This window comes from Plectropomus leopardus, chromosome 1, assembly GCF_008729295.1.
Source record: "Plectropomus leopardus isolate mb chromosome 1, YSFRI_Pleo_2.0, whole genome shotgun sequence".
Lineage (NCBI taxonomy): Eukaryota > Metazoa > Chordata > Actinopteri > Perciformes > Serranidae > Plectropomus > Plectropomus leopardus.
Genome location: NC_056463.1, coordinates 17,567,927 through 17,581,172, shown reverse-complemented (window position 1 = coordinate 17,581,172; position 13,246 = coordinate 17,567,927). Strand labels below are relative to the sequence as shown.

Here is a 13,246-nt window from a genome sequence, read left to right as displayed (position 1 = left end):
TCAGGTGTGATTTCACACATTACAGCCGTTCATGTGGCACCTCTCAGACAGAGCCTCTTAATTATTGCTGCTTAAACTGCTGAGGTGTCTGAATACAAAGGCCAGTTACACAAAAGCATGGCTTTATTGTGTAATTTACAGCAATAATGGACCTATATTTGTCTACATCCCTGCCTCACTGGCAAAAACACATTACAAGCAAATGTTTTATTTGACTGCCTCTAAATAGACACTATGAAGCCAGGGATCCGTGGTTACACTTTGACCAAATTATTTCCAAATCCAGTTCTTAACTACAGGGGGTCCACGCTCACTACAGGGCCTCAGAGTTACTGCAGGGGGGATGCCAAAACAGTCTCTGGTAATTGAATTGAAGCTTTAAGTTTAAAAAAAAAAAAAAATCAAAAATTAAAATGTCTGAAAATACACATATACATGAATTCAACCTATTTAAATTGGCGTACTCTTAAAAACATTTAAGAAATAGTGCACAACACTGATAATAGGCTGTTATCCATGAATCCTCATGCAATCATGTTATAGCTAATGCTCCATCACTGTGCGGCACACAAATTTGTGTTTTCAATGATAATGAAGGAATGACCCGCCCTGCTCTCCCTATTGGCTAGAACTCATTGCCTTCGATGGTTGGATTGGTATGGTTAAGGCAAGAGGAGTGGGATTGGTGAGGAAATATAGGTATGATGTCCACTCAGGTGCTCTGTTTATTTATATTTTTTGCCTCCTTATGTGTGCTCAGCATGGCAAAATTTGTGGGTACTCTAAAACTGATGTTGGTGGATAAACAGTACGTCCTTTGCATAGAGAAAGCATTTGTAATGAAAGACAATAAACAGACCTTTTTGTTCTTTTCAGCAGCTATTGACTCTTTTTGGCAACTGCAGACCAGGTTTGGGACCAGGTCGTTTGAGACCGAGACCGTGACTTCTCCTCTTTTGAACCTCCTTGTGCTATCCTGGGAAACGCAAGTTTGCATGTGTCCCTACCGGCGATGTGAACAAATTAGTTAATCATTACTTATGATTTGAACACATCAGCCAATTAGCATTGTTGTTATTTCAAGTGTACGGATATTCTTGTGAGTCACAATAAATTATTTTGTAAATTATAAAACAAAACACTCTTAAAAACTGTCCACCTTGTAAACAAACATGGTGAATAAATATATGAATCTGCCAATAATTATTATTTTAATATCATAGTATTTCCCTACATGTTTTTGTAGGCCCAGTTTAATATGCAACCCAATTTTACACAGGGGGATCTCTGCACCATCTCTCTTCACACTAAGGGGTCCTTGGCGTAAAAACTTTAAAGACCCCTGGTTTAAAGCAGTACAATTTAGCCCTACATTGTGTACAGTGACTTAACGCTGCGTACTTGTGTTAAGTAAATAAATGGTGCATTCCATCCACAAAAACCGGACAGCATCATCACCTAATGGGGCAAAACCCACAGACCCCAAACCATTCAAACAGCATCTACTGTTAATGTTTGTAAAGCAAGCCTTTGTTTTAACAGACAAATGGCATTATATACCAACTGTTCATCCACTTTGCTTCATTTGCAAACCATCACTGCTGCTGCTGAGGTTGTGTCTATTACACCTTTGTGTGCATCATTAAGTTTTAACAGGGCAGCGATGGCTTTATTGTTTAAATTGCACAAGACTTTGTTTAACGTCAGCATTTCTTCTGCTTCCTGATACCAAGTCACATTTCATAACTAATTAAATTGATCCCTCCCTCCCCACCGATAGAGTCCACTAAATGGAATTATTTGTATCCAAGTGTCAATATACTAAATCACAGGGGCTAATGAGTCAGGTCACTGCTTTCTTTTATCTTCAGTCTTGCATGTGCACATCTTCATCAGCTAACAGTCTCCTTAAATGGAGGATGAACATGCTGGACTGAGCCTCCCTGGGCGAGAGCCAAGCCCGTCTGACTAGGCTGTTAATGCCCCCACATAATCCTACTAGCAGGCGAACACAGAGCTCTTCAACACAAGGGAAAGCACTGGCAGAGCAGCACCCACACAGACACGCGTGTGCACACTGCAGCACACTTAAACACAGGCGCACCCTCACACACACACACGATCATTTCCCTGCTCTATTATTCTCTTATTATCATGCTAACAGTTCCAATCTAGCTGTGCTAATTGGGGGACTTACACATTCTCTTTAACAATGTCTATTTTTGTGCTTTTTTTTTTTCTTTTTTGCCAGTGCATTAATAAGAGTCTCACACTGAGAAAATCATTTGTGTCAGGGAGACAACAAAAGCATCTGAGAATACACAAATTAGCGCTATTATCTTTGTGCAATAACCATACAGCCCTGTGTTTATTTAAACTCATCTGACTGATTTAAAATATTTACCATAATGTTGTAGTTTGGGGGCCTTTGCTTCTCTAAATTGGTAACCAAACAGAATCAGTGCATTAAATTACTGCATTGCATAGCATGCATATTCCTTTTTATTATAACAAAGACATGATTACAAACCAGTAAAGCCAATTTAACATTCAGGCTGAACACCAATTTGACCTTTTTTTTTTTTACTGTCATTTGATACTGGGAGATCTGTTTAGATGTTCAGCACTAGAAAAGAAATAGAAACATTTAATGCTTAGCTAGAAGGTTCTGCATAGAAATAATAACAGTCTCACAGGCTTGTGAGTCAATAGTTAATACAGGCTAATGAAGGCCAGTTATTAGGGGGCAACTGTTTTTTAGTGACCAAGACCTTACATTGATTTGATTTGGGTTGCAACGGGACTGTGATCCCAAACATCCTGAGCGTACAGCTGAATCACACTGGGATGGCATCACAACAAGAATGTGAAAGTCTCTGAGTGGCGCAGCTAAAGCAGGGGCTGGATTTTATTGAGAATTTGTGGAATGACTCAATGAAAGCTGCAGGTCAAGCTGGATGTGAGGCGTGACTGATGTCTCAAATCTAGCTTGACAAATCTTGACCACATCTGCACATAAAATCCTGATTTGCAAAGCTAATACAGATGTTTCCAGAGAACTTAAACTTCTGCCAAAATGTACAGAACTGGATAGATGGCATTGTTGAGGGAGCAATAAATAGATCATTTGCTATTACAATTTATATATCAATTTCTTTTGGTTCAAACTAAAGCAACAGCCATCATTAACTGGGCAGATTCACTGAATACAGTTTAACAGAACTTCCCTTGTGAATTCTCTGGTTTCTTTGTAAAAGAGGGAAATGGGAAATCCATGTGCTACTGACTGAAACACACTTCTGTCCAGATTTTTTTCTACTTCTAAAATATATATTCACTGAAAATAAACAGTAGCTTTGTCTGTGTTAAAAGTAGTGGTAAAGAAAATAAGTACCTCTTCCCCTGTGAAGAATTACCATAGATCTATAGATGTTTGCAGACCACATATCTGTCTGTCTGTTGTTCTCTCATCTTAAAATATATGCCATGCTGGATTGTCCATGTTTAAACTGTGGGCAGCTAAATGCTGCTGTAATTGAATTTCATCTTTAATCTCAGGACCTTTAGCATCTAAACACTGGACGGCCTCATGTCCCCCACTGTTTCTTTACACCATTAAAGACACATGTGAGAGAGCCTCTAAGACTTTGAAGTGCGCAGTGGACAACAATATACTGGTCTCTTTTAATCTCTGGCGTCTCTTTTTAAATGGAAAGGATACACACATCCTGTATGTGTGTTTGTGTATTTGTGGACATAAGGTCAAAGGTAGGATGTAGAGGCGCAGATAATGTGTGTACATGCAGTGAGTTTGGAATTAGACGCTAGGCCATGTATAGGGAAGGCAATGGAAGGTCAAAGGGAGATAAATACAACCAGACCTGCTTGATGAACAGATCATTTAAGGCTTCCAAAACATGTGTGTAAACAACATGGTAGACAATGGCCTCCATAGAAATGCATTATCTCTCAGATCTTGGGTCTCACGGTGTACTCAGGGCTGGCATGTCAATGCCACAGCCAATGACAAATGTTGATGTCATGATATTGTGATAGTTTAAATGGATAAAAATAAATTAAATGTTTGGGCTTAAAAGTGTTCCTCTGTTTCATCTGGGGAGCTCTGTTTTCTCCAGCCTGTTTGTGAAGATAAAGTTCACCCTGACCTTTCTGCCAATATTTATTCTCTTGATGTGTGTATCAATGCGTGGGTCCCTGTGTGCCTGTGTACTGTACACGATTGCCTCTGTGCATGTGTTTGAGTATCTGTGTGTGAGAGTCAAACCATGGTTTGTAGCATAACAGACCCATCCTTGAGGAATGCATCAACTGGGGTCATTACCATGTGAGAGGTGAGGGTACAGGTGCTTGCTGCATTATCGGCAACACTATCACTTGGGTTTCGTAGAGCAACAGAGGTTGTGTTAACCAAATATTGTCCTTCATTGACTGAATTTGTTTAACAATAATGGAAAAATCTGCAGGCCGTTCATCATTTTGACAGATTAGAGCATTGAGCACAATCTACTGTAACTTTCACACCCTTGTCCAGTTGGTGGCATGTGAATATTAATTAGTTATTGTCTAGTATTATCTTTGATCTCAAATACATGACCTCATTGTCCAGCTGGCTTTAAGGCATAGCACTGGTAGGCTATATCTCTACAGATTGGTTCGTCTGTTGTTGTTGGTAGGTAGAAACTTTATTAATCCTTACAGAAATGGCTTTATACTGCTGCTACCTTCACAATCAAATGCAACAACAGGAGACATCTAAACATAGAACATACACATCTCCATCTCGCATGATAAAGAAATAAAACCTATATGTATATCTATATATGTATGTATATGTATATAGATAGAAAAATCACACTGTGCAATGTAGCTTATATTATAAAAAGTATATACATATCTAAATATATAAAGTATATAATATTGCAAAATGTCAACGCATGTTTCTGTTCACCTTTTCACGCCATGCCCTCATAAACAGGAGCGTAGTGCTGCTGTAGTGCATCAGAAGGATGATCCATCACTTTTTTCACCAATTAAAGAAAAAGAATATTTGCAGTTCACATAAATCAGTTGAAATTCATATTCATTTTTTTAAGCTGCTGAAGATCAATTCATCAGTAAAACCTGTGTCATGCAAAAAAAGGCAATAAAACAAATAGAATGGTTGGCATATTGGCATTTAAGCTGTGTTGATTGATTCAAGACTAGATTTATGCATTAAGTAACATGCAAGAAGAAGTTCCACCTTAAAGGTTGCCGGTAGCTGCCAGTTGTAGCCTTTGAGCAGCATGGTGACTTAAACAATTTTTTCTCAGTTTATAGCTGTTATATATAAAAAGGCAGCAAAATGTCATTAAAGCTGACTTTTGTATGTAAATTTTACTTAAACTTAACATGTGCATTCACACATACGCGCCCTTCATAGGTAGATCCTGCGCTTAAACAAATAGCACTACTCCCCTGTTTATAAATACATAATCTATACATTTTTTCTCCGTATTAAGGGTTAAATACTGAAAATCAGTGAATGAAAAGTGAATGTTGTTAAATACATCTCTTTAGCTTAAAAAAATCAAATTAAACTGATGGGTAATAATAGAATATGACAACCCCGTCAATTGAAATGATGGACAACGGGAAAGTCTAACACAACATTCAAGCTCCACATCTCCTTATTTTATTTAATGTGCAGAAAGAGTAACACACATCTCGTCTTATATTGCCATGTAGCGAGAAAACGCACATAAAAGTATATTCTAGCCAATCAAGTCAACATGATCAATGTGATGCTGTTTAGCTGCTCATCTGCTGCAACTTCTCATCCATTAGGATCAGCACAAAGTGGGTGTGATTATGAGACAGAAAGCCATGAAGAGGAAACTCAAATAATGCTCAGTGCGCCTGAGTGAAAAAAAGAACAGTGCTCATTATTATTTTATATATATACACACAGAAAAATAAGGAACTTATGAGATAAAGCAGTTCTCTGCTAATATATATGTTTAATTGCCACATGTGTCTTGCTGGCATTTCAAATGTTCAACTAAATCAACTCAAGAGTTAATCTCATCCTGGGATTGAATTAGTGCCAAGACGATTTCAACAGCGAGGATGGACTGAAGAAATACAAACAAGCTAAGGGGAAAACACACAAAGCCTTGAGCTTTAACTTTTGATAAGCCCCTAACACTGCAATCAAAACATCTGCTATCTTAAAACAAGTGACATTGTAATCCCGAAGGACAAAGACTAAATCTCTACCCCTCTCTTGTAGCAATGATGGGAAAGGATAAAAAGAGAGAGATGGCTATTCAAAAGGGAAGCTTGATTAAACTGCATGCTGCCACGCTCCAGACCTCGCGAACTAAACCTCTAAAACTACACACTTCTGACAGATTCCCTTCAGTCTGCATGCAGACACCCCCTGAAAGAACACAGATAGCGTGCAAACAACAATCTCCGCCTGCAGTTCCTATGGTTTTATTGTTTGGACAGTTTACAATGTCCACTGATGTGATCAGTTACATCATCAATACGAGACCTTAGCTTCGGCTCACTCTTGGTTTTCTCCCTGAAGCCAAAACAGAAGGACTTTGATGGCCACTGGGGTCTCCAATAAAGTTTAGTGCTCTCCATTCTAACAGCAGAGTAACTCAATCCCCCAACACTGCTCACCACTTTTCTTTAAGTCTGTGACATACAGGCTGGAGGCTTGTTTACAGAACTAATTAAGTCAAAGCTGTTATATATTAAAATGTCCAGGGCATTTTTAAGAGGCAGCAGTAATGAAAACAGAGTGGCAAAAATGCTTCACTAACTTGCCCCTGACTCTCTTTTATCTGCTCCAACTTGAGAGGAGTGGCCGTCACCGCAGTGGATATTTGGAGGAACTAGGTTAAAGGAGAAGGTACATCCTCTACTTTAAAGAACTTGATGTTGATAAAATTACAAAAAAAAATGTTATTATTCTGCTAACATTCCCGTTTACATGCAGCCGTGCATACTCCAATAACGCATCGTAAGGTGTCGTTTATCACACTGTACAACATATCCATGACAACTCATTGAGCTGATGTAAACAGACAAGAGGCCAAGTCTTAATCTCAACTGAGATGCAGATTCAGTATGGGTTCATGCCCAAATAATGCTATTAAATCTGAAGTTATACCAGAATATCCCACGTCTTAATCGAAGAAAGATATATTTGGAGAAAGGCCCAATTTGGAATATCCAAATGGAATATGCTGTTGACATGAACCGTATCGAATTCAGAATACTATAATATTGCAGAAATAATGGACTATTAGTGTGCATGTAAACATACTCCGTGTTGCTCAGGTTCAAACTTATTTGAAGTGTTGAGAGCGTTCTGTGTTTGTTTTTGGGTGGCGTTCTGTCTGCATCATGCCGCAGAGGCTGATGGGCCTTGGAACAGATGGTCGGACCATTGGACTCTTTTGTTTAATTGTGGATGTGGCCTTTTTTTTTTTATCAGGGAAGATCTGTGGCACATTTGGTCGAGGGAGAAGCTGGCTAACTGGGCTCTGCAAGAAAAGACTTTACTTGTATCTCTGTTCAAGTGTTTGAAATGGATATTTAGAAGTGCATTCCCATACACACTCAACCCCCCAACCCTCTCTCAAAACTATGCATCAAGGGGAATTTTCAGGTATCATTTGCCTTTAACTTTGTGATGAAAGCAAGGGCCTTTAAAAGTGAGATGCATTAGGGCTGTGCCCTTATGCTCAATGAGCATAAGTAAAGGGCCCTCCATGATATGAGTAATACTAGCCCCTCAGTAGTGTATAAGGTACTTCATTTTAGAGTGTTTTCTAGACAGAGTGTTGCGCTCTGTGCTTCTCTTCACTGGAATTATTATACTAATAGACTGTCCACTGTGGAAGTGAAAGGTCCAGGCGTGTGGCTTCGCAAGAACATATTGACAGTACGGACTTTCTCTCGTAAAGAACTTTTTGAAGAGGCATGTCCTGGCTGTAAATCGAGTTGCTGTGTTACTCGATGTTTGGAACCAGAAGTTTCTTCGCCAAAGTGTTTCAAAAGAACAACCTGATGCCTCATTAGCACAAATTTCTTATTAGCAAAGAAAAAAACAAATTGTCTCTCCTGTGAGGAGTACTAAATGGTGTTGGGGGAGCAATTTGTTGAGAGTAAATGTTTGAAGAGGTAGAAATAAAGGGAAAATGAAAGGAAAGATGGGGAGTTGTCAGTAAAAAGAACAAGCAGAGGAGGAGGAGGTTAACGGAGAAGGACGTGCCTGACACTGAGCACACCCAGCAGGATAACGTTAGCTGCACACAGGCAGCCAGGCTCACAGCCTTGACCACTGCCAGTGACCATCCCTGGATAACCCTGTACTGTCTCACCATGTCCAGTTAAACACTGCCTGGGTGGTCTTTCACTACTGCACTCACAAGGCGCACAAAAACATCAAACACTAATGAGAATGTCTGGCACAGTCAAAAACTAGTACAAACACAAATGTAAGAACTACAAGAAAAACAGCACAATGACAATGTAAGTTTCACTTGCTCTTCTAGGTGAAAGCATGCCACATTGCCCTTCTGGGACCGGCTTGCTTCAGAGGCATTTACCAGCCTCTTTCATGTCCCCCACCTCCAGGCTCTTCTCCATCAACAGGACTCATTAGCTGTTGTTACCCCACACCCCCTCCCTTTTTTTTTTGTTCATTAAGATGTGCTAATTATTCTCCTCCATATTTTAAAGCCCTCCCGATTACCAACAGGCAATTAACATTTGATGAGAGTGATGAATGTTAGTGTGACACAAAAATTAAAGATAAAAAGGCATGCAATTTTTTAAAAAGAAGAAAAGGATAAGAAGGAGAGGCTAACAGAAGTTGGCAATCATATTTACTTTTATGTTTAATTTTATTGATCTGTGCTACTCAGCTCAGACATGTGGCTCGTAGTAACAGCGGTTGTAGACTGAGGAGGAAGAAATGTTGTAGTAATCATGAACATAGAAGAAGTGAGTGTTAAGAGGGCCAACAGAAACACTTTGACTGACCTGGATCTGTTGCTGGAGGAGGTTGATTTTGTGCTGCTGCTGCAGAAGCTGCTGCTGTTGTCTTGCAATCTGGTTGGAAACAGGAGAAGGGAAATTAAATGATTCCTGGTTAAACTGGAATGAAGAAGAATAGGAACTAAGATCATATGATACTTTTGTTCTCTTTTTTCTGTAGTTAACATTATGTAGGAACTGCAGTACAACTGGAGGCACAACACTAGAGCTGCTGCTCCTAAATGCTGTCCAGGTCTATTACAGTGTATTCCAATATGTTAAAATAATAGTGGTTGCATTTGGGTAAAAACTGTGGACAAATTTCTAAATTTGGGACATTACGTATGAATCACTTCACCATAATGTGTCATTTATTTAAGTTTTTATTCTTTATATTTATTTTCTGTATTTAATTTATTTATTTTGCTAATATGGACCCGTCTTTTAAAAAGTTTCAGTTCGTAGGCTTGTTAAATGACAAAAAGAATAAACTACAAAAGTTTTTTAAAAAAATAGAACATTTTTAGGAACATTAGTATTAACATTATTTTTGTCCTTTATTATTTTTATTTTTTAAATATGGTTTTTTTAACCAAATTCCATGAAAATCTGATAAAAATACATTTTCAATTTTCTAAACTGACATGAAATGAACTGTGTTGAACTGCACAGTCAAAATTAGTGGTAAAAGAGAATAAATGATTTACAGGACAAATGAACACAGTTATGACTGAGATAACTGGTGTAGTGGTGTAACGGGTGACAGAGGTCCCTGCTGCCCCTGAATGACGAGCAGCCCCACCGCAATCCTTCTAATCCCAGCAGTCCCCCTTTTTCTACATGCCCACTTCATTGAGCATGACAACCTAGTTTTAAGTGTCATTTAATTTTCATTTTTAAATATAATTACAAAGTGTTCACTGTAAGATATCGGTCGTCTGCAAATGTGTCAAGATTAATTTGTGCTGGCTTCCTCACGAGTGTCAACAGTTAATTACTGTGTTGCATCTTGATGGCTTGATGACATTCTGGCTCTCAGCGGGCTCCCTCTCTCTCTCTCTCTCTTCCATTTTATTAATATTCTTCCATTTTGAAATAAGATCAAATAAAAAAAAAAAAATCTCAGATCGCTGTTCATTTGTGCTGCAATGTCCACAAAGCCTTACAGAGTTGAGTGTGGTTTGCAAATGAACAGCATTGATTGAAAAAGAAATCAATACTGTTAATGTATTATTAGTGTACTATGACCAAATGCATCACTCCAAGGTATATCGTCTATCTCTTCATTTACCACAGGAAGGTCTGAGAGTGTGCTGAGAAAACTCTGAGTGAACTCCGCGCTGATAATTGACTCATTGCCATTAGGGTGGCTGGTGATAATAAAAGTGTCGCCCGTGTGGATAGTTTGTGTCCTTATTTCTTCCCAGACATTAACACACTTCATGGCCTCTGCTAATTTGCTGATTTGTACAATATGGCTCATTGGCCTGATTTGTGCTGCAAATCTAATGCCAGGCTTGTTCTAATAGGAGTCGATTTATAAGATATAGAGGACTTCCATGTTTAATATAACGTTTAATTCACACATTCCCTCTCATTTGTTAGTACAAGTCATAATAACATTTTTCCTACCACGCAGCACAAATGTGGGCGAGAGAGCATGACCGAAATATCCGAGGTAATATAGAATATTACATCTCTTAAATCTAATATTATTCCAAATTCCTACCGAGGAGCGAAATTTTATTGGCATATTTCAGGCATGAAATTTAATATGAAATAGAGTCAAGTGACAGTTTGTTAAGAATTCATTTAATGGAGTTTATTATAGAGATGAAATGGGAAATAAAGTAAACAAGATTAAATGAGGAGAGGGGACTAATGTTTTCAAATAGGAGGAAAGGGAATTTAAAAAAAAGAATGATGAAAAAGAAAGGAAGACCAAAAAATAGAAGAAAAGAAAAAAGAGAAAAACTGACTTTTGACATTATTTATTGAAATAACACCAATAGGAAAAGCGTCTCTCCAGTCATCTCCATGAAACCCAACCTCCACTCAAGGACACACACAAAGAGAGAAGAGAGAGAAAGAAAGACAAAAAATAGAGATGGAAAGAAAGAGAAAAGGGATAGAAAGATAGAAAAATGAAAGAGAAAAAAATACAAAAAAAGACAGAAAGACAAAAAAGAGACAATGATAAAAGGGTCATGGTGAGGGGGTAAAAAAGACTATTAAAAAAGAAAAACAGACAAATAGAGACACTGTGAGTGTAAGTAAAGGAAACAGTGAGCAGTTACCTGCTCCTGCTGCTGACGAGCTAACTCCATTTGCTGCCTCTGTTTCTCCATCTGTGAGGCAGCAAGCTTCTTCTGTTCATCATGGGCAGCCAGAAGCTGCTCTCGCAGGCTGATCAGCTGGGTGATCATTGTGGAGAGCTGATGTTCCTTTTCTGCCAAGCTCTCTGGAGTACCTAGTGAGGGAAGAGAGAGAAAAGGAGAGTGGCGTTAGGGTCCCCACCTTGTGTTTATTCTTTCCACTCCTGAGATACAACACAGGTATGTGTTATGCATGCCTTTAAAAAAAAAAACAACCCATAAACAAGCAGAAAAGATTTCATAGTAGAAATGACTGAAGGGTGGTGGCTTCTGTAAAAAAAAAAGAAAGAAAGAAAAGCAAAGCAGCAGAAAGCATTGGTCAGTATATAATGCTAAATATAGAAAAGACACCATGCTGCACACGCCGATCATCATATTGTGCTATAGGGCTATACACAGTAAATCGTACAAAGACAACCACACAGGCAGAAACCAACTGCAGTGAACACACTAGAAAGTGTTAAGGTCACACACAGCCTGCAGTTATCTATTTACTGTAGCTGGTGTTCACAGCGTTCACAGGAAGTAAGGGAAAGAATTGTTCCCGGCCGATAGACAAAGAGCTGCGGGGAGCTGTCAAACTGAGATGGCAGCTCATACTACCAGGGGTGAATATAAAGAACGTGTTGAGAGTCAGTGTTAACCTCAAAACTACAGTTTTTCATTTTATGGCCACTCGAGCAACCAATTGAGGAGGACCTCCTTACATACTATTGAAAGCATTGCTCAAGAGAGTGTGCACAACACAAATATGCTCTATTACACAATGATAATCATCGTTATAGAGAAAACAGCATTTTATTATCTGTGCAACTGTATGCATACTTGACAAAGAAAAGCAATGACAGACCAATAGGCTTGTTCCTCTCTCTACAGTCACATGTCCACACAGTGTGTGATAGAGAGAGCGGCTCCGCTGCACTGCTCTCTCCCTCCGCCTAATCAATGCTAAGTGATCCTACCATTGACTTACACCGCCAACATAATTGCCAGTGAGAGGCTAGACAGTAACTCACTCTCCTCCCACTGCACTCCTGTGTGACAAGCTGATCGGGGAGAACATGCAAAAAAAGAGATGGGAAAAACCGACAGAGGAGACAGAGAGGGAAAGACAGTGAGTGAGAGAGAGAAGGATAAAAGTATGGCGATCCAGATAACAGTACAGTGAAGTCTGGCCTGAGGCCAGCGGGAGCTGAATTCCTTCCTGGGTGTCTTCCTCTCGTCTCTGGCCACATCTGTCTTGAGTTTCTCCGAGAGCTCCCAGGGGCCCTCTCCACTCAAACTATTTTAATTTGACTAAACACCTGATTTATTTTATCTCTCCGATGAGGAAAGCCGTTTGTCTTAATAGGGCTTGTCAACCTCCAGAACCCATTCAGGGCAATTTACTGGCAGGCTTGTCTGAACCTCGGTTCGCCTCGCTCTGCCTCCGCTGCCTGCTGTGGAAGAGAGCTGCAATTCTCCATTTATCCTCCTAACGCAAAAAAAAAGCACCTAAAAGCAGCTATTCATTGGGCCTGCGTGCAGTTTCCAAGGCCTGAATTGACTTCTTATTCACCCGACTACACTTGTTGTGAATGGCTTATCTGTAAAATTGATACAATCAGCACCAATTTTATTAACCTTTGCTGTGTTCATGAAGGAGCTGCCTTTTCAGGTCAGTAGCAAGATGTATCAGTCGTCACGATAAATCACGGCTATCAATACTGTCGTAGGTTGGAGGGGGGGAATAAAAAAGGAAATAAAGAAAAAGAGGAAGAAAGGAAAGAAAGAGTAAATCATTATCCAGATGAAGATGACGGCCATCAGGC

General features: G+C 39.2%; 1 protein-coding gene across 7 annotated transcripts in view; it reads right to left on the bottom strand.

The window, feature by feature from the left end:
- sox6 (SRY-box transcription factor 6) overlaps positions 1–13,246 on the bottom strand; it is a 153,855-nt gene that overhangs the window by 55,589 nt on the left and 85,020 nt on the right. For all 7 annotated transcript variants that reach the window (XM_042483805.1, XM_042484184.1, XM_042484034.1 and 4 more), the window contains 2 exons: positions 11,358–11,530; positions 9,067–9,135 (listed from right to left, as the gene is read on the bottom strand). In XM_042483805.1, coding sequence (XP_042339739.1) covers positions 9,067–9,135; positions 11,358–11,530 — 242 coding nt within the window. The remainder of the gene's footprint in view (positions 1–9,066; positions 9,136–11,357; positions 11,531–13,246) is intronic.